Source organism: Cucurbita maxima, unplaced genomic scaffold (assembly GCF_002738345.1).
Source record: "Cucurbita maxima cultivar Rimu unplaced genomic scaffold, Cmax_1.0 Cma_Scf00036, whole genome shotgun sequence".
Classification (NCBI taxonomy): Eukaryota; Viridiplantae; Streptophyta; class Magnoliopsida; order Cucurbitales; family Cucurbitaceae; genus Cucurbita; species Cucurbita maxima.
The window spans coordinates 1104714-1126176 of NW_019272052.1; the positions used below are offsets into that span (position 1 = coordinate 1104714).

Below are 21463 nucleotides of genomic sequence, written 5' to 3' on the forward strand. Positions count from 1 at the left end.
GGGGGGGGGGGGGGGGGGGGGGGGGGGGGGGGGGGGGGGGGGGGGGGGGGGGGGGGGGGGGGGGGGGGGGGGGGGGGGGGGGGGGGGGGGGGGGGGGGGGGGGGGGGGGGGGGGGGGGGGGGGGGGGTTGAACCTCGGATCGAATGGAAGAAACCATCAACTTTACTAATGAGTCAATCAACTAACCTAATTGTAACAAAATTGATGCAGACAGAGTTGCTAATCCTTTGTGTTATTGTGCTGCTGTGATGAATAAGCAGGATGTTTAGGTTATGGCTAAGTTGGCTTAAGATGGATCTTTATATATAATATAGCTTAGCCCTAGCCACCCAATGGACCATGGCTCTGCGGTGAAGGGTGAAGGTAGAGCAGGAGTTCTTTATCCAGCGGGTTGAGGTTTGTGAGTATCTGAAAGAAACAAGATCATGAAATCATATGACTAATAGAAAAAATATTAAATCTAATGGGAGACGTACTTAGGATTAAAACAGAGCAAAATGACGATAGCCTTCCGCCGAATCTTTTTCAAGATCATTTTTTTTTTTTGGTTTGATAAAACTGAGTCACGATTTTTTTCGTCCACAACTTCCTTTTTTCCTTTATTTCCATTTTCTAATTCGAGAGGTTTTTTGCCCGCCCTTCCCTTCGTCTTCTCTTAGATTTCACACGACATCGGTTTGCCCAAATGATGACTGCAAAACTTATGAGGGCTACTTGTAGAATTATTACTAGCTTCAAACCTGAAATTATAAGTTACAGCAATCAGTCGAATACTTCAAAATCTGTTTTGTAATTACTTAAACAAAAATCCTACCAATTAGCCTATGGAACAAGTCCTCCTTGGTGATTTCCTCCTTTACTTTTCTGTTGATTACATCCACATCTCGAGAAGTCGAAATATAATAACTGTTCTTGTACGCTGCATTTCCCCCCATGACACACGTGTTCGGGCAAAAGATATTACCATCATATTCATCACTTCCATCACAGCAATCTACAATTATATATTGAACAGGGAACTAGAATTTAATTCAAAGATGAAATGAAAACCCCAAGTTCCCCAAATTACCTGTGGATTCAAACACAAGTCAAAAATATGCAGACAAACTTTGCACATGGAACAAAATGGTCTGTAAAGTTTTGGTCTGGAAAATGCTGATTTTAAAGTTTCAACCACTGTTTGCAGACTTTACACAGAATAGAGACCTTAAATTGTCTAAACATAAAGCAGGAAGAACAAATAATCAGCACACTTAGCACATGACTTGTACTCATTGCATTACACATACCATCACAGGAAGGTTGTACTAAAATCTACATCAACAAATTTATGGTGTTTCATTGACTCACCTGTCTTCTTTTGACCAAACTTCAATAGAATCACATGCATAAAAGAAGAAGAAAAACAAAAAGATTCAGAGATAGTTACCACAAATATGATCGTTGACGCGGGAAGAAAATAGGAACCGTGGTGTACTTCCCATGTTCCTGCAATAGAACTTCCCTCTTGCACAGGCAGAAGTTCCTGCAAAGGTCAAATCCATGAGACAATTGGCTGATCCTTGCACTGTATTTGTGTGTGTGTGGTCTCTTCTTGCCTATTGGGGAAGGTTTGATTTCCTTTTGTTCACATGAACAATTGGCCATCCCAGATTTCGGATTTATTGCTTATAAGTTCAGTATCATTCAAATGCAGAACCTATCCTACTTTCTAATGATACAGGAAAAAATAGGTATGGTATCAACATTCCAATTCTCAAAATGCCGGTGAAAATTCAAAAAGAAAAACAAGTCATGATCTTCTAAGATAATCATGGTAGGTCTTTTTCAATAGTTTATGCAATAGAACATTAAACTTTACCAAGTTCCCATTTAAGACAGATTACAATGGCTATTAATTGTTGCCTTAGTTAACTACCTAATTTCAACAGCCATTTCAAATTGAAGTTCTTCAGTAAGAAATTTTCTTCTCCATTCCACAAACCAGAACTTCTCAATTAATTCGACCACTCGAAAATCGATATTAGATGCTCGAAACAAATTATGCATCGGAAATCCTTAGAAAGGCATAACATTAATTATTAAAATCCAGTAAGAACTAAGAAAGCACCAGGCTCATCGGTCCCATCAACGCAGTCACAGAAATCGTCGTTGAGACGATCAATAGTAAAAGATCGAGACCCATCCTTGCATTTTATGACCTCCGATGAATAATATTTCTCATCTGCAATCGAATACACATTTCAATTCAGAAAATTTTACCGAATGGGCACCAATTTAACATCAATTGACAATATTTGGGTACACCCCAAAAGGGGCAGTTAGATGGATGAGGGGCGAAATAGCGCTAGAAATTTCAATTTTAAGCTTCGCAGAATCAGATCCAGTGAGAGCATTAAGCACACAGTCAAAGAAAGAAAGAGAGAAGATAAGATTACCAAGGGGGTGCACTCCGATAAGTGATGGAACAGAGCGAACAGAAGCGAAGAAGAAACAGAATGAAAGCAGCAAAACGAAGCTCATCGACTTTGTAGAATGACCTGCTTCCATTTCTGTTAAAATTTTGCCTGCGGTAACGAAATCATAAGCTTCAAGGCAATCGGAGGAGCTGAAATTGATCAAAAAGTTCGGAGACTTCACAAACTGAGCGCAGTTCCTCTTCATTCTACTATTGACTACCTAAATTATATTTTATGTAATTTTCTTTAGAAAAAAACAACCTTTTATTTAAAATTCCTTGTAAATTAAAAATAAATCAATTTTTCTTAGAGAAATTGAGCTAAGCGTTACTATAAACTTAGACTTAGAACAAAAATATTACCATTTATTTATTGATCATAATTTATGTTATTTTAAGTTCTACACCAAAAATTTAAAATTTTAATTTTTTAATCTAACTTCTCTTCCTCTTTTACTTTTCTCTCGACGTTTTTAAAACCGGAGATGTTTCCACTCTCTTGCAAACAATGTTTCGTTCACTTTCCTAACCGATGCGAAATCTCACAATCCACCCCGTTTGAGACCCAGCGTCTTCACTGGCACTCGTTCCCTTCTCCAATCGATGTGAGACCTCCCAATCCACTCAGTTCTAGGTCCAGTGTCCTTGCTGGCACATCGTTCGGTGTCTAGCTTTGATGCCATTTATAACAATCCACGCTCACTACACTGCTAACAGATACTGTCATATTTAGGCTTTTCCTTTCGAGTTTTTCCTCAGAGTTTTTAAAATAGATTTTTACATTCATATACAAAAATGTGTCTCCAATGTGAGTGATTTTCCTTCCAACAACTGTCTCTTGTTCATGCCACACGTTCTTCTTCTCTCTATTTGTCAATCAATTTCTATATTATTTTACAAAGACTTCGAGTATCCCCAGATTCCCACCGCGTGAAATTCTTCTTTTTCCTTCATCACACAATTTGCTGCAACTTCCCCACGGAAAGCTTCCCCAGAAACCCACTGTGTGAAGTTCTTCTTTTTCCTTTCATCTCACAATTTGCTGCAGAAACCTTCGAAGCTGCAGGTATGAAACTCTCCATCTCACAGTTCTTTCTCTTGTCATCCATATTTGAAACAAGAATCCAAAGTTAGAGAGAAAGGAAGAAGAGGGAAGAGGTGTTTAACAATGGCTGCCACTTCTAGCCTGCACATAGCAATGTACCCTTGGTTTGCTTTTGGCCACTTAGTTCCATATCTCCATATTGCCAACAAATTAGCCAAAAAAGGCCACAAAATCTCCTTCTTCGTCCCATCAAAAACTCACCTCAAATTACAGCCTTTCAATCACTTTCCTCATCTCATTACCTTCGTCCCCATCACTGTTCCTCATGTGGATGGTCTCCCTGAAGCTGCTGAAACTACTGCCGATGTTTCTCACCCTTCACGGTTCAGTCATATCATGACTGCAATGGATCTCACCCAACCACAAATCAAACGCCTCCTCCAAGACTTACAACCCCATTTCATCTTCTTTGATTTCACCTTCTGGATGCCCAAATTGGCATCTCAATTGGGCATCACCTCACTTTATTACAGTGTCATTAGTGCTACAACATTTGGTTATATTTATACCCCATCAAGGCAACTCTGTGGACATGATTTAACCGAGGCTGATTTCATGCAGCCACCTCCTAAGTACCCAATTTCCACAATCAAGCTTCATGCTCACGAGGCCAAAAATGTTGCATCCATGGGCCGTATGAGCTTTGGCAGTGATGTCCTTTTCTCTCATCGCCACTTCACTGGTCTTTGTGAGGCTGATGCTATAGCATTCAAGTCATGTAGGGAGATTGAAGGGCCCAGCGTGGACTACCTCATAAGTGAATTAAAAAAGCCTGTTCTGCTATCAGGACCCGATGGGGACATACAGCAACCAACAACAGCTTTAGAACATAGATGGGCAGAATGGCTATCAGGATTCGATGCTGGTTCAGTCATATACTGTGCATTTGGAAGTGAGTGTTACTTAACAAAAGACCGACTCCATGAATTGGTATTGGGTTTTGAGCTTTCAAACTTACCATTCTTTGCTGCACTCAAACCTCCGCTTGGCGTAGAGTCGGTCGGTGCTGCCTTGCCTGAAGGATTTGAACAGAGAGTTCAGGGGAGAGGGGTGGTATATGGAGGATGGGTTCAACAACAGCTTATTTTGGAGCACCCATCAATTGGATGCTTTGTTACACATTGTGGGGCAGGGTCCTTATCTGAGGCATTGGTGAAGAAATGCCAGTTAGTATTGTTGCCTCATGTTGGCGACCACATTTTTCGAGCAAGAACAATGAGCAGCCATTTGAAGGTTGGTGTGGAGGTGGAGAAAAGGGAAGAAGATGGATTTTTTACAAAAGAAAGTGTGTGTAAGGCAGTGAAGACCGTGATGGACGAAGAGAATGAAACTGGTAAAGCGATCAGAGAAAACCGTGAGAAGTTGAGAGAGTTATTCCTTGACAAAGAACTGGAGGAGTCTTATATCAACAATTTCATCCATGATCTCCAAGTTTTAATTGCATAAGCCTTCATTAGCAACGTCTGTTAAGAATATTGAATCACAATCAACTGATAATAAAATGCTCAGTTACAAAATCAATGGATTACTTGATGTCATTGATGATCAAGGGTGTTTCTCTTTTCCAGCTTCAGAGGCATGCGGATGCCTGAAGTGAAACAAGCCAGTTAGACCTCGTCCCTTGGACAATTTTTCCAGTTCTTCGATCTTCTGTTTGAGAATTTCTATTTCTCGAGCTAAATCATCATCTCTTTGCTTCATCGCCTATAGTTACAAGCATGTACATATATTTTAGAATAACGAAGTATGCTTAAACATTACTTTAAGTTCAAGTCAGATCAGAAGAACATGTATGTGAAACGACAAGAGTAATTTTCAGTAATTTTCAAATTACAAAAAGTTCATGAATACAAATTACAGTCACACCAAAAGAAGCACTATAAATTTAAAGGAAAGAAAATCATTGAAAATTATCCCACGATGAATTCGAAAATGTCAATAAAACAAAAGAAGGAAGAAGAAAAAGATCCAAATACCTCCAATTCTTGCCTGCGGAGCTCCTCCTTTCTTGCTTCTGATCTCGAATTTCTTTGCACCTCAAAAATAACAGCAGCTCCAGCAACCTATGGGCAGAGTACAGCTGTTATAAAACTGGGAAATATACACTTCTAATGGAGCAATATGATAATGAGTATATGGATCTTTAAAGTTTTCTTTATGGCACATAGGATGACATGGTGCTTCTAATATACTTCTCCAAAAGAGCACATTTTTAAGCTCATTATCATATCTCACTAAAAGAACAAGGAAAACATGTTCGTGCCATTGGATATTATTTTATAAATCCAAATATCCCAGTAGAAGCAAACTACTGATTCTTAAATACAAACCAGCAAATGCTAAGATAATTTTTCTAAAAGAAGAAGAGTGAGAGAGAAAGAGAGAAGATATCATTTTACCGTGAATACAAAGAGCTCCCCGAGAAGATCTGCTGCAGCTTGGACAGCTTTCTCTTCATTCAAGGGCCTTATGGCAGTATCTGTTGCACGACCATATATTCTTCGTTGCACATTCGTTGAAAACCGATGATTTGCCTGGTTCAGTATATGAAAGAACAAGATCAGAACATCTTAAAATCCATTCCACAAGGAAGAATGGGCTTATGGGCAATAAATCTATCTGCATTCTATGAACACTTAATCTATGACGTAACATGTATGTGAGATCCCACCCCGATTGGAGAGAGAAATGAGTGCCAGCAAAGACGTTGGCCTCGAAGGATAGTGGATTGTATCCATATCAATTGGAGAAGGAAACAATTGCCAGCGAAGAGGGTGGATAGTAACATGTATGTGAGATCCCACGTCGATTGGCCCTAAAGGAGGGTGGATGGTAAGATCCCACATCGATTGGAGAGAGGAACGGACATGAAAATTTCTCCTCAGCATACGCGTTTTAAAAACTTTAGACTAGGGTTATAATATATCCAGGAAAAGGGCATTCAAATGCTTGAGTTGCACCAAATTTGAAACAACTGATTTCATAAGCTTAGCAATATTAACGTACATGTTTAATTCACCACCTGGCACGAGTCTAAGACTGCAGACCTTCATAGCAGTAAAAGTCCTAAGGGCTAATAATCATGGGACAAATAAGCTTAAGCATACCAAGAAAATAGATTAACAAAACAAAACATGGAACGTGGCCCATCTACGCCATTTCACTCGAGATAATTACAATATACCTTAATTTCATCTCTCAGAAGCATCACATTTGTGCAAAATATATCATAAATAACAGCTAGCATGAACCATAACGAGAAAACAAACTATCGCATAAATACATTTGAAAGAAATGAAAATCCTTGAAATTCTACAAAACCTGTGCGATGTTGATAATGTACTGCCTAAACTTGGGGTGCAATCCAGCCTCCTTCTTGAGACGATTGGCGATTGGTTTGCAGATGGTTTTCAGAGCAAGAGCCCCTAACTTCACAAAAGGGAGAATCATTCCCAGCCAACGCACCCTCTTTCCAAAACGTTAACACAAACTCGAATCGAGCTCTACAACATAGAACTGGTCGAAATTAAAGACGTGGGAAAGAAATAGAAAGGTTGACTGTTGTAGTTGGTCACTGTTGACCGGGTAGCCGATTCCGCAAACATAATGCGTGGGGAAGAAGAAAGACGATTAGGGAAGAGGAAAATGGAATCGAATAAATCAAACGCAGACCGGTGGATCGATCGCAGGCCGAACAATCCAGAAGGAGATTCGTTCTTGCAAAATACCACTTCCATTGATTTCCTCAAATTAAAATGGAATTAGGCCCAACGTCTTTAGCCCGCAATTTAAAAGCCCAACAATACAAAGTTCATTTAACTTGCATAATAATAAACTAAAATAATATTATTTAATTATTTTTTTCTGATAACAACGCAAGGATGCTTAACTCGTAATTAAATAATGATTATCAACGAGCTTTGGCTAATTGAAAATTAAAATTGAATAGATGATTATCAACGAGCTTAGCACGTGATGTAGGTGACGTATATATGCTCTATTTGATAATAAATTAATTATAATTGACAATAATTGAAGTTTTTAAAATAGATTTATTACTGTTAGTAATGAACCGTCAATCGCTTTCACTATCCCCTCAAACACCCCTCAAACAAAGCACGCCCTAATCAACCGCTTTCATTATCCCCTCAAACAAAGCACGCCTTGATCAGCTTTGGGCTTTCCAAAAGGCCTCATACCAATGTAGTTAGTATTCCTCACTTATAAATCCATCATCATTTCCTAAATTAACCGATGTGGGACTTTCATCATCCAACAATTACTACATATATCACTGAAAGATTATAACTGAAAGATTAAGATTATGATAGATTTCATCATGATATTAAAAATTAAAATAAATTCAATTTTTTAAGCGTATAGATAATAATGGAGAGTACCACTTGTGCATTGTGCATTGTTTAATTAACTAAGATGTCATATCTTTAATCAAAAGCATAACAAGTTGGATATGGCTGGATTTGATAACATAATACACAATTAATAATTAATGACATTTTTAAATATTGTGGGATTTTGACATGATGGATTTATTAATGGAAAGTTTGATCGACAACAATTGTGGATAGATATTTTAAATAATTTTATTAAAATATAAATTAAAAGAAAAAAATTTACATGTTTCACGTGGAATTTCACCATCCACCCCTGGCCCATCATCCATTTCCCTTCGAGGCTTAGAGTTCTCGACACATCGCTTATTATCTTATTCTAATATTATTTGTAATAGTTTAAGTCCGACCACGAGTATTCTCCTTAAGTTTCCCCTAAGTTTTTAAAACACATTTGTTCAATAGATCCCGTTAATCATATAACTGGGAGGGAACGTGTCACAATAGAGGTGAACGATCAAAGATGTCCTCTAATTACCACGATGAGGCTAGTCCCCCTTTGATTTTAGTAGACTAAGCTATAAATATGAATGAAGAAATGAATGCCGGGCTCTTTCTTTCACTGCTAACCCCAATCAGTTTCAACATGTTGATACTTGCCCTTTCGTCGAGCCCCGAGCTTGTGGTCCTCCTTTTAGTGTGGGTTCCATTGGATGAATCTGTCAAGTCAAGGTCAACGTACGTAGCAGCAAGGATGGTGCATCGCCTAATTCTTATATAGAATGTTTCATTTCTCTCTTTGACTAATGTGAGATCTTATACTATTCTTATAATATATGTCATTCAAGCGTGGTTTCGATTAATTTATGACCCCTCATGTATTTGGACGGTCGCACATTTGGAATTTATAATTAAAAAGTTTCAAACTTTTGACCATAATTATATTATATATAAAAATTTGATTCTCTAACCTAAAAACAAAACAAGACAATATTTAATATACACATTTACCTATAAATAGGAAGAACCAAATCACACTTTCCAACCCATAAAGTTCTCCAACGATCTCTCCTTGATATCATTATGAATTTGGAGGGTGGAAAAATGGCAGCAATTGCCGGCAATGAGTTGCTGGAAGCTCAAGCCCACATATGGAACCACCTCTTCAACTTCATCAACTCCATGACTCTCAAATGCGCCATTCAACTAGGCATACCAGATGCCATCCACCGCCATGAACCTCACCCTATGCCTCTCTCTCGTCTTGTTTCAGCCCTCCAACTCCATCCGAATAAGACCCAATTCATATATCGCTTAATGCGACTATTGACTCACTCCGGCTTCTTTGTAGCACAAAAGGTGCCCAAAAATAGTGGCAAAGAAGAAGAAGAAGAAGAAGAAGGGTATGTCCTAACAAATTCATCTCGTCTTCTCCTTAAACACAACCCTTGTGGTGCAACTCCTTTCTTACTTTCCATGCTCCAACCAGCCCTCGTGGAACCATGGCAGCTCCTCTCAATCTGGTTCCAAAGTGAAGACCGAACGCCATTCCATACGGCTCATGGAATGCCGCTTTGGGAGTTCTTGGGGAATAAGGTGAAAGATGGGGAGGGTTTCAATGCAGGCATGGCGAGTGATGCGAGGTTGGTGATGAGTGTGTTATTGGACAAACATAAAGGAGTCTTTGATGGAGTTGCCTCGCTAGTTGATGTCGGTGGCGGCACTGGAACAGTGGCCAAAGCCATTGCAGAGGCCTTCCCACAAATTGAATGCACAGTGCTTGATCTTCCCCAAGTGGTGGGTGAGTTGAAAGGTGAAGGGAACTTAAAATATGTTGAAGGAGATATGTTTAAAGCCATCCCTTCTGCCGATGCGCTTCTATTGAAGGTAAATCTAATTTATTAAAGAAAATAATAATTAAAAAAAAAAAAAAGAAGCAGTGGTTTATCCGGTTCCCACTTTTATACACTAATTAACATTCGGAATTTATATATATTTAATCTTAAATTTTTTATTATCGTCTAAAAAAATACTAATTAACGAAATGTGATATTTGGTGGTGACAAAATAGTGGATATTACATGATTGGAGTGACCCAGAATGTGTGAGGATTTTGAAGAACTGCAAGGCTGCCATTACGAGCCATGGTTACAAAGGAAAAGTGATGGTAATTGACATGGTGGTGGGCTATAAAGGGAAGGAGTCGGACTCGTACGAAACTCAACTGTTCTATGACATGTTGATGATGATCTTAGTCGGTGGGAAAGAGAGGGAAGAAAAAGAGTGGGCAAAATTGATCAGAGAAGCTGGATTTAGTGGCTACAACATCCTCCCCATTCTGGGCCTAAGGTCTCTTATAGAGATTTACCCTTGACACTCCCTTTTTAATGGCTTATGCTAGGCTTTGGGATCAAATTTTAACTCTTTTTATGATTAAATATGTATTTGTAGGACTAAGATATTGGGATCAAGTTTGTAAACTCATTTGTAGGATGGTTACCATTTTAGCTTTGTGAGGGGACGAACCGTTGTAAGTTGTTGTAAGTTGTCATTATATTTTCTATCTATGTATTGCACTTGTTTGATTCATAACTCTTTTTTATTCATCTTTGTTGTTGCCTACCACCATATCAATTACTATCACTTTTCCATTCCTTTTATTGCCCCTAATTGCTAGTTCTTCAAAATCTTCGCACATTCTTCGTCCACTATTTTCAGGCATTCATAAATTAGAATCGTTGGGTGATCAAAGGCTATATCGGCTAATTTAGGAAATGATCATAGGTTTATAATCAAGGAATACTTTCTTCATTGGTGTGAGACATTTTGAGGAAGCCCAAAACAAGCGTATGCTCAAAATGGACAATATCATATGGAAAGTGGTTGTGGGTATGTATATATAAAAAGAAAGAAAGGAAGAGATGAAGTTTTTACCTTCAATAGAATTGCATCAGGAATGGCATGGAACATGTCCCCTTCAACATATTTGAAGTTGCCTTCGCCTTTCAAATCACCCACAGCCTGTGGGAGATCAAACACAGTGCATTCCATTTTAGGAAAGGCTTGAGCAATGGCTTTGACCACATTTCCAGTCCCACCCCCTACATCAACTAATGACCCAAATCCATCGAACACATCTTTATATTTCTCCAACAAAATACGTATCACAAACATGGCATCACTCGCCATGGACTTCCATCATCCGTGGAGTCATTCCCGAGACACTCCCAAAACGAGACTCCATTGGCTGTGTGGAAGGGTGTTCGGTCCTAGTTTGGAGCCAGGTTGGGAGGGAGCGCCATGATTGGAAGAAGGCCGACTCAAGAACACAAAACACGGAAGGAGCTAGAGTCAAAGGGTTGGTTGTAACAAGAAGACGAGATGAATTAGTGAGCACATACCCCTCATCTTCTTCACCCTTTGGTTCACTCAGTTTTTGCGTTCGAAAAAGAAGCCAGAGTGAACTAATACACGCATTAAGCGATGCATGTGAGGGGTGTCTTGCGGGTGGAGCTGTAGGGCGGAGACAAGTTGAGAGAGCGGCATGGGGTTGGGGCCATAGCGGTGGGTGATGTCTGGTATGCCAACTTGAACCGCATATTTGAGAGCCATCGACTTGTTGATCGCCAAGATGTGATTCCATATGTGAGATTGAGCTTCCAGCAGCTCGTCGCCCTCCACTGCTCCCATTTTTGCACCCTCCAAATCCATATCAATCGACTGACTGGATTATAAGCTTTTATATTCTCAAGGTTAGATCAGGTTAAGGATACACATATATTTACCAAAGTTAAGTGCATCTAATTGTAATTAGTTTACTATTAGCTAGATCAAAATATGTATTCTTCACGTGCTAACATGTGTTTAGCTAGTTGATAGAAAAATAAATAAATAAATAAATAAATAATTTAATATTGTTTCTGTATATTTTTAATAACCAATGATCAAACTGGCGCTGTAACAAACTATAATTTAAAATAATAATAGTAATTATTATTATTCACCTACCTTAATCTGTTTCCGTCATCTTTCCCCATGTTCGGAGTTAGTCTTGGGTACCGAACCGAGCTCTGGACCTCAACTTCGACAGCCCAACCGAACTTGTGTCATCTTTGGTTGTCTACTCCATACCAAAAACCAATTGCTAGACTAGCCCAATAATCTATGTAGTCCAGCCAGTAGTATGCCCATGGCCCAATCGCCCACCAACCGCCCAACTTCTAGACCTGCACCGACTCGGCTTAGTGACCCGACCCATGACCCAATCCACAATCTGATTTGACCTATGCGACTTTATGGACCAGATGTTATTGGAGGTAATTGAGGTGAGTACAGCTACTCTTTTGCAAATTATCCCTTTTGGACCAACCGAGGTAGTAGTTCTATTATTGATTTGGATGGACAAATTGTTTCACGATTATGATTGTTTTGCATGTGTTATGCTACATTACGCTAAGATATGTCATATTATGATATGTTGTTATGTTGTGACTATACTAGTCCATACATTAGGCGATATAATAACTCATATTATGTATTATGACAATATATTACAATGAATTCAATTTACATCTTAGTCCAGTGGAGTGTTTGTTTGGCCATGCATTAGTACAGTTACGGACTCAGCTGGAAAAGAAGGCGGGCGGGCTAGTTGGTGCATCTAAGTCTATGACTGCACCGAAAATAACTATCATGTGCTTAATTGATTTCAAGTTTGAGCTCACTCTTTAAAACATGGGAGGAATCAATATTGTGAAAATGTAAATTTCAAAATGTTCTAAAAATCATCCCTTCTTTATACCAATACTTCATAAAATGTGTGACAGCGACCATATTGGTAATTTATGCCTTTTTTCCCTCGTTGATGTTACCTCTAGTTGGACCTTTGTACTACTATAAAGATGATTAACTAGCTGGACCTTTGTACCATTCGTCCTATCTATCACTCACATGAGTTTCTCGTGTTAATTCATTATACGTTTTTTTTTTCTTTATATCATTTTCACAATTATAGAATACCATTTTACTTTTAGTTTGTTCAAGAAGTTTAGTTGTTAATAAAGATAGTGATACGTGGAAATCACTACTAGGTGTGTAAGATTTTGATTATCTTATTGATCGAATATCTCAAGGTAAAAACATTGTTTGCGATTCGAATCACTCCACAGGCAAGATCGATCATGTCTAGCTTGAATGTTTTTTGTTGATCAAATATCTCGATGCACGAACACTTGTTTGAGATTCGAATCACTCCACAAGCAAGATTGATCATGTCAAACTTGAATGATTCTAAATGCAACATAAACTACATAGAATTGCAAATAAACTTAGTCATCGGTTAAAGAAGAGCACAAGCTACATACTATACTATGTATGTATGTGATGCCCTATTATGTCATGATAATGTATGATATGAAATGCTATGTCATGCCATTAATAGCTATGTTATAGATTATATTATAACGTGATGATGTATGATGAAAATTATGGAGAGTAATGTGCATACATTACTCATATGTGTACTATGACATGAATAGAAGGAGAGTGATTCTTATTATATGCTATGATTTTAAGATATGGAACCTCATGCAATTATGTATATTAGATGCATCATATACTTTTTTCCCATTATGTTATATTAGTATAGATGCGTACCTTCAATATCTATGTTCAACATGATATTTTGGCTTTTCCTTTCGTGGTGTCCGATGAATCGTCAATGCATTTAGCCCAACAAGTCAAGCTCAGTGGGTTCATATACGAACCCATCTAATGGGTCCATGTGCACATGTGTGGGAAGTACCACATACCTAATCATGCTGGGACTAGAAGGAGCTCAATACCATGTTATGTTATTTTAAAAAGATAGATCATATCATGTATGTGTGTGTTTGCATTACCTGACCCCAATACTGAGGTTACTTATTGAGTTTTCTTAAAATACTCAAGCTATATGCCCTAGCACGATTGACGATGGAGCTAGAATGACCATAGTATAGTAGTATGCATTGTTTTTCTTTAGTAGTTAGTGTTTCTATTTTTGTACTGAATTTATGTGAGTGTTCTGTACGGTATGGATGCCACCCTTACTCGATTCCATCCTTCCCCAAGTAATTTTTTTTTTTTTTTTTTTCTAGAAAACTCGCTTGAAATCTCAATTTGAACCAAAGTTAGAATTTCTAAATAATAATAATAATAATTGTACTGGTAAAATTGGTGAATTAAGCATCAAAATTAGTTTTTTTCTTAAAGAAGATAAAAATAAAAAAATAAAACTCTAGAAATAGTCGCCATCGTTAAGAGTTGGTGCACTTTTTTCTTTGTAGCCAACCTTAACCACACAAAAATAACTTAATACGGAAATCTTTATGAAAATAAATGTTTCATGTTTCCTTTTTTTTTAAATATTATTTCTTCTTTATTATTATTATTTTATTTATGTTAAATTCATAAAAATACCTTAGTTTGTCTCAAAAATATCCTTTAAAATTATTTATTAATTTAGACTTTATAGCACGCTACTAAATTAACATAGTACACTCATATGTTTGTCTTGTTAATAAATACACGACCTCTAACCTGAACTTCTTACACTCGATCTTTCTTTCTTGTAGGTTGTGGATATGAATATTGAGGGTGAAAAGATGTTGCCAATAGTTGCAGGCGAAGAGCTGCTGGAAGCGCAAGCCCACATATGGAACCACCTCCTCAACTTCATCAACTCCATGACTCTCAAATGCGCAGTTGAACTAGGCATACCAGACGCCATCCACCACCATGCCCCTCGCCCTATGCCTCTCTCTCGTCTTGTTTCAGCCCTCCAACTCCATCCGAATAAGACTCACTTCATATATCGCTTAATGCGTCTATTGACTCACTCTGGCTTCTTTGTCCTACAAAAACTGCCCAAAAATAGTGGCGAAGAAGAGGAAGGATATGTCCTAACCAATTCATCTCGTCTTCTTCTTAAACACAATCCTTGTGGTGTAGCACCTTTCTTACTTTCCCTACTCCAACCAGCCCTCGTGGAACCATGGCATCTCCTCTCTGTCTGGTTCAAAAGCAAAGACCGAACGCCATTCGATATGGCTCATGGAATGTCGTTTTGGGAGTTCATGGGCAGTAAGCCGAAAGATGGTGACATTTTTAATTCAGGCATGGCGAGTGATGCAAGGTTGGTGATGAGTTTGTTGTTGGACAAACATAAAGGAGTCTTTGATGGAGTTGCCTCGCTAGTTGATATAGGTGGCGGCACTGGAACAGTGGCCAAAGCCATTGCAGAGGCTTTCCCACAAATTGAATGCACAGTGTTTGATCTTCCCCAAGTGGTGGGTGAGTTGAAAGGTGAAGGGAACTTAAGATATGTTGAAGGAGATATGTTTAAAGCTATCCCTCCTGCCGATGTTCTTGTGTTGAAGGTAAACTTAATTTGTCTTGTTTCTACTTCAAAAGCTTCAATACATTGAATTAGTATTAGATTTGATGGTATTTGTATATGTGCATGAAATTAGTGGATATTACATGATTGGAATGATGAAGATTGTGTGAAGATATTAAAGAATTGCAAAGCAGCAATCACAAGCAATGGAAAGAAAGGGAAGGTGATCGTAATTGATATGGTGGTAGGCAGCAAGCTGGAGGATACGTTCATTCAATCTCAGTTATGCTTCGACATGGAGATGATGAGTTTGGTAAATGGAAGAGAGAGAGATGAGAAGGAGTGGAGTGAAGCATTCAAGGAAGCTGGATTCAGTGGCTACAATATCTTTCCCATACTGGGTTTGAGGTCTCTGATAGAAATTTACCCATGAGGGTATTGTCTACCGACCCTTATCTAAGGTTTCTTCAATTACCCGTTTCACTAATAAAAGGTTTCTTCGATTACCCTTTTGGCTAATAGGAGTCTCGAGCAACTTTATGTGTATTTGAATTTGAAAGTTTAATTGAATAAAAGGATTTCTAGAAAGCCTTCTTCTCATCGAGAATATGAAAAGAAATGGTTGAAGATTGTTAGGATAGGAGTCTTATATTGGCTAATTAAGAAGATCATGTCTCCGTTGGTATGGGGCCTTTTGGAGAAATCAAAAAGCAAAGTAGAGGTCTGATTCGTTTGTTGGCTTGCTTTCTCGCATGTTATTTGTAGCTGGGGTTGCATTAGAATGGCCATTTCATTAATCATCTCTAGAAAGAATTCAACAATGAAATGTACTGATAGACCACAACAAGCTCAAAGAAACCTAACATCCTCACACACCAGAAGAAACTTTGTTTTACAAACTGTGAGATGAAAAATGAAAAACACAGCAGCATCCTCCACACAAGATGCTAACCCTGATCTAAAAGCAGTTAAACAACTACGACGACGAAAATGACGACAATACATAACACCGGTCAGTTCTACATTCCAAACGAGCTTCCATCCCTCTCCAGGAATGCAGAAGAAGGGTGAAGAAGCCAAAGAAACATAGTTTCCTTGAGGTATAACAATCTGAATCTGAAGTACGTCACTTCATTGTTGAGATCCTGTCACCTTGGTGTGGTGTCCGTTTATCTTCCATGGCAAACAATTCTAAAAAGTAAAAACTTCGACGACGTGATCCATCTTCATCCTTGGAAAAGTATCCAACTTCAGAATGAATCCCTTGAAGCACTATTCGTCGCCAACATAAATTCAGTGAGAATACAAATTGAATGAAAGCAATGTTTACAACAGGAAATTAATGATATGAACACAAACAAGTAAAGCAAAAGCAAGATGAACTTTTGGGGCTGTGTTTGATTGTTTTCCTTGCGTCGTGTCATCAAAGGAATAGAATATGATGTGATGTTATTTGGATTTGGGAGATTACGTGTAGCATGCAATCAAGAAGTCTGAAAATGAGATGGCTGTGCTGGGAGATAAGCAAGATGGTCTATTTGGGCCGTTCTTTTGGAGGCTTCTACATTTTCCTGGTAGAAAATTATGGATTTTGTATTATGCGTCTCCAATAGGTCATGTTGGAGGATGAAAGTCCCACGTCGACTAATTTAGAAAATTATCGTGGGTTTATAAGTGAGGAATACTATCTCCACTGGTACGAGGCATTTTGGGGAAGCCCAAAGCAACCACGAGAGCTTATGCTCAAAGTGGACAATGTCATACCATTATAGAGAGTCGTGTTCATCTAACAGGTCAAACCAAACCTTCAAACTATCCTAAGAAACTTTTACATCTTATAGGCCAACACTTAGAAGTCTAAATACAGAGACCCAAAAAAGGAGCCATGAAATGGATTGATTCATCTCCACAGAGCCTTTCAAAATCAAGAGAATCTCATAAAAATCAAACTCATAATGCAGTGCCATGGTAAAAGGGCATCCAAATAAGGCAATTCCATACCTTATAATGCAGTGCCAGGAAGTGTCCTAATCCCAATTCATTGAGACAAAAGGAGCCATCTACTCTATAATTTACTCACGAGATTATAAATGAATTGATTCATCTTTAGACAGTCAACTACATCAAGAGAATCTCGTAATAAACTCAAAAAGCCACAACAGCATCTCAGTTCAATGGTAACAGGGCATCCACAGAAGGCAATTCCATACCCAAAATGCAGGGCCAAAATTAGTTTTCAATTGCAACTACAGTTAACTACACGTTGATGGTATTTGAGAGAAACATACCATCCACTAGAATTCGGGCGATTGCCACTGGATCTTGGTCGATTCACCATCTCCCCCTGATCTGCCTCTCCCGCCCCGTTCATTCTCTCATTTGCACCGCCGGATTTCGGCCGCCCATCTTCACCGTACCGACCCGGAGACCCGTAATTCCCATACTGCCTCTGATTCGCCTCCCTAGATCGGATCCCAACGTTCACAGGTCTCTCCTCCTTCCCGACGAAGCCCGCCCTGAGGTGAGGCGGCACAAATTTCTCCGGTTTATGCAACGTAACAGTCGGAGGAGGAATCTCCTTGTCCTTCTCCAAGTTCGGAATCGGAGACGGAGCGATCGCGCCCGTACCTGTCCGACCGAGAGGGCGAAGAGAGATGGAATCGGATTCGCATTGCGGATGGGTCTGATCCGCAACAGGACGAGGATCGGCAGATGGGGATCGAGATTGAGGCTGAGGGGACAGGACCGGCAGCGAAGAGATGGGTTTGGGAGTGGGACGGGTCAGGACGAGCATGCGGCCATGGGACTTGTTAGCGGAAGAAATGGAAGAATAAGTTGCAGAAGCGAAAGAGGAGGAAGAAGAAGAAGAAGAAGAAGATGGGTTTTTGGAGGGATTGTTGCCAGTTTTGGAATTGGGGGAGAGATCCTTGTCGTAGATGTGATTGTAATTGATGGAGGTGTATTTGTTGGTTTTTGCCATCCACCACCGCCAATATGGATCTTTAAAGCTGTTGGAATTACAGAAGAATTATGAACGTCGAGAGGATCTGGAGGAAGAAGAAAGAGAAGGAGGTAGAGAGGATTTTATAATGGAACGGAAAATGGATTGCTTGGCATTGGGGAGATTGTTGAAGACAACACCGTTTTGAGGTGTCGTCGAAGGAAGATCATGGATTGAGGGCAGGCCAATGCAGCTCACATGCCAAAACCCCCCGTTACAAGAACAAACTATTTTTAAGATTTCTTTTTCACCATGTATGAATAGTTTTGTTTTAACTGTCACAATGGAAATTCTTTTAGGAAAATAAAATTATAAATTTAGAAAAATAAAAAAACTATATTCTATACCAAAGCAAATATAATGTTTGTAACCTTCCCGAACCGGGTGAGGAATCTCGAATATTGGAGGAGGGAGTGGAGAGATATTTCTCCTCCTGAGATAAACGAGGATATGGGGACGATGATTAAATTCTCCATCTCTGTCCCACCTAATTTCTCAGGGGGGAATCTCTACCCTAATCCCATAAAAAAAAATACAATTTTTTTTTGTGGAGACGAGGATTTCTCTATCCCACCCCTCGTCCTGCCCTATAGACATCTCTAATCATGGCTAGTTGAATGACAAACTTGAATGGTTCTAAATATATAAGAACAACTATCTAATAGCATGCATGACTTTATATAACCTCAAAATAAAACTCTTATCCGACCTTACTTGAAGCATAATGAAAACTTGATTATTCTTGAACGTAAAATTAATTGCAACTTGAGTTAACTTTAATATAGTTTACAGTATATGCTTGAGATGTCTTGGTTCATAGTAGTATTTTTATACAAATTTATCACAATTATAACGTTCAGATAAGATTTCAAAATTTATCTCTTCATTTTTCATTAAAAGGGGTGATATTTAAGTCTTTTAATTTTAAAAAATGTTTAATAGATTTTTAAATTTATATTTAATAAGTCTAAAATCAAAAAGAGAAAGTCAAAACATGCAGCTTGTTAAAAAAAAAACCCTGACATTTCTAAAAATAAAATTTCATATATTTATGATGCATTTTTGTAAGAAAAAAATGATATTTTAATCATTATTAATCATTATCATTCAAATATGGATCAGTTCATTTATGTACCTCTTGTTTATTTAGGTGTTATATGCCCACCAACTTTCCTCTTGGTTCGTTCTTAAACTACATATTAGTGGGAGAGTTATTGCTCTAATACCATTTGTAACGACTCAACCTATGATTCATCACATGCCCATCTTTTATACAAAATTAAGAGAAAACCAAAAATCACTAAAGAATTAAAATAAAATAAAATAATTTCATTTTTCCTAATGCATTTAGATTTGTTTGAGAGGTTTGACGCATTACGCCGTAGACTTTTTCCGATCATCCCAACTTTTCCGTCGAGATCTGAGCTGTCACCATAAATCCAGCTCATTTCCAACCAATCAAATTCCAACTCCCCTCCTTTATAAACAGCAGCAGAAACCTCCAGTTCCATCACTACTCTCATTAACTCATTAGCCATGGCCTCCACCGCGCTTCCCCTCCTCCTCCTACCCTTTGTTCTGTTCTCTCAAACTCTCGCCCAAGCTCCGATCAACATAACCGGCATTCTGGCCGAAGGCGGCCAATTCAGCACCTTCCTTCGCCTCCTCGGCGAAAGCAACCTGATCTCTCAGCTCGAGAATCAGCTCGACAACTCGCATGAGGGCATGACCATTCTTGCTCCCTCTGATAATGGCTTCAACGCCCTTAAATCCGGCACCCTCAACAGCCTCAACGACCAGCAGAAGAGCCAGCTTCTCCTCTTCCATGTCTTGAGTAAGGTATATATATATTTATATATATATTTGAGGATTATTAAGAGGGAGTTGTTACTTTAGTGGAAGATTATGGATCTATAAGTTTGAGTAATACTATTTACATGGGTAGAATATATCTTGGAAACTCAAAGTGGACAATATCAATGATATCATTGTGGAGGGTAAGTTACGATAATAATCCTATTTGGGTTTGAATTTGATGCAGTTCTTCACCGTGACGGATCTGCAGACCGTTAGCAACCCGATGAGGACACTCGCCGGAGACTGGGGGCTGAACTTCACCGGCCAACCGAATTCTAACCAAGTCAATGTATCCACAGGCGTGGTTACGGTGGAGATCAACAATAAGCTCAGGGAGAAATCTCCGTTGGGTGTTTACGTAGTGGATCAAGTTTTGTTGCCTGACGCTCTTTTTGGGAAACACGCCGGCGTACCGCCTCCAAGAGCTCCAGGTCCAAGGGCCGATAATTCTCCTGACGAGGGAAACCCGCCGGAATCTGACGCCGCCAATCCGCCGTCGGATGAGACGGATGGTGGTGTGAGGAACGGCGTCGGATTGGGATTGGTTTTGGGATTTGGTTTGATTGCCATTAGCCTTCTTTTTTAAGAGTTTAGAATCATAGGAGTTGATTTGAGGATAAGTGTGTGCTGCCTTGTCAGCATGCTTTGATTTTCGTTTTTCTTTTTCTTGTAATTTTTTCTACCACTCAAATTTTGATTATTTATTTTCTTTTATCAACCTTTTGATTTCAAGATCATAGCTAAAATAATTAATTAATTTCATTAAGGTTTAATCTCATGAATTAATTTAGTTCATTATGGTCCACAGTAAATGAGTATCATTCTCTAAATTAGGCTGATATGTTTTTGCCATAAATATGATATCTATCTAGTGTGATGTATGAATTATCCAGAAGATGCCTTACTATTATATAGACAATCAAACCTATTTCTCGATTCAATAGAAGTCCAAACAGATGAATAGGGTCCCACCGTGAAAACTCGCCTTAAATGAAAATGTATTCGACCATATCAGCCTCTCTATATCAGCCTCTCGATAGGGGTATTATTAAAAAAATAAATAAATCAGAACCCTTTTTATTTTCATTCGAGAGTTTAAAAGTTGGTTGAATATTAATAAAAAAATAATTTCTGCCAAACACTTAAATAAAATAAATAAAAATAAATAGAGAATTTTGTAAAAAGAAACAAGCATAATGGGCTTAAAGGACACCGAAAGCCCAAAAAGAGTCCAATCCAAAGCCCAAAAGAAAGCGGAAGAAGGTCTGTTGCTGAATAAATAAAAAATAAAAAAGAAAAATAAGAAAATCTC

At 38.6% G+C, this 21463-nt stretch overlaps 7 protein-coding genes across 8 annotated transcripts; 4 read left to right on the plus strand and 3 right to left on the minus strand.

The window, feature by feature from the left end:
• Positions 1-144: 144 nt before the first annotated feature.
• On the minus strand, positions 145-11948 carry LOC111468297 (glucosidase 2 subunit beta). The gene is made up of 7 exons (XM_023113469.1): positions 11939-11948; positions 2439-2660; positions 2111-2224; positions 1430-1525; positions 815-994; positions 477-740; positions 145-408 (listed from the first exon to the last, which is right to left on the minus strand). The coding sequence occupies exons 1-6, from the start codon at positions 11940-11942 to the stop codon at positions 613-615; spliced, it is 744 nt and encodes a 247-aa protein (XP_022969237.1). The 5' UTR covers positions 11943-11948; the 3' UTR covers positions 145-408; positions 477-612.
• LOC111468186 (UDP-glycosyltransferase 79B30-like) lies at positions 3426-5023 on the plus strand. Its single transcript, XM_023113316.1, has one exon. It carries the CDS (start codon positions 3627-3629, stop codon positions 5007-5009), a length of 1383 nt encoding a protein of 460 aa, XP_022969084.1. The 5' UTR covers positions 3426-3626; the 3' UTR covers positions 5010-5023.
• On the minus strand, positions 4970-7270 carry LOC111468327 (OPA3-like protein). The gene is made up of 4 exons (XM_023113504.1): positions 6885-7270; positions 5963-6097; positions 5540-5626; positions 4970-5267 (listed from the first exon to the last, which is right to left on the minus strand). Exons 1-4 carry the CDS (start codon positions 7011-7013, stop codon positions 5109-5111), a joined length of 510 nt encoding a protein of 169 aa, XP_022969272.1. The 5' UTR covers positions 7014-7270; the 3' UTR covers positions 4970-5108.
• LOC111468224 (trans-resveratrol di-O-methyltransferase-like) lies at positions 8965-10521 on the plus strand. The gene is made up of 2 exons (XM_023113372.1): positions 8965-9802; positions 9987-10521. Exons 1-2 carry the CDS (start codon positions 8999-9001, stop codon positions 10287-10289), a joined length of 1107 nt encoding a protein of 368 aa, XP_022969140.1. The 5' UTR covers positions 8965-8998; the 3' UTR covers positions 10290-10521.
• Positions 11949-14492: 2544 nt separating the features above from the next.
• LOC111468226 (probable O-methyltransferase 3) lies at positions 14493-15881 on the plus strand. The gene is made up of 3 exons (XM_023113375.1): positions 14493-15333; positions 15427-15754; positions 15787-15881. The coding sequence occupies exons 1-2, from the start codon at positions 14539-14541 to the stop codon at positions 15724-15726; spliced, it is 1095 nt and encodes a 364-aa protein (XP_022969143.1). The 5' UTR covers positions 14493-14538; the 3' UTR covers positions 15727-15754; positions 15787-15881.
• Positions 15882-16057: 176 nt separating this feature from the next.
• Positions 16058-18579, minus strand: LOC111468300. 2 transcript variants are annotated; one of them, XM_023113473.1, is made up of 2 exons: positions 17582-18575; positions 16058-16565 (listed from the first exon to the last, which is right to left on the minus strand). In XM_023113473.1, the coding sequence occupies exons 1-2, from the start codon at positions 18271-18273 to the stop codon at positions 16544-16546; spliced, it is 714 nt and encodes a 237-aa protein (XP_022969241.1). In that variant the 5' UTR covers positions 18274-18575; the 3' UTR covers positions 16058-16543. The 2 variants fall into 2 exon arrangements, with proteins under 2 accessions (XP_022969241.1, XP_022969243.1); XM_023113475.1 differs by lacking the exon at positions 16058-16565 and adding an exon at positions 16572-16864 and having other exon boundaries at positions 17582-18579.
• Positions 18580-19830: 1251 nt separating this feature from the next.
• Positions 19831-20834, plus strand: LOC111468303 (fasciclin-like arabinogalactan protein 13). The gene is made up of 2 exons (XM_023113478.1): positions 19831-20133; positions 20336-20834. Exons 1-2 carry the CDS (start codon positions 19831-19833, stop codon positions 20735-20737), a joined length of 705 nt encoding a protein of 234 aa, XP_022969246.1. The 3' UTR covers positions 20738-20834.
• The last annotated feature ends 629 nt before the right edge of the window (positions 20835-21463 follow it).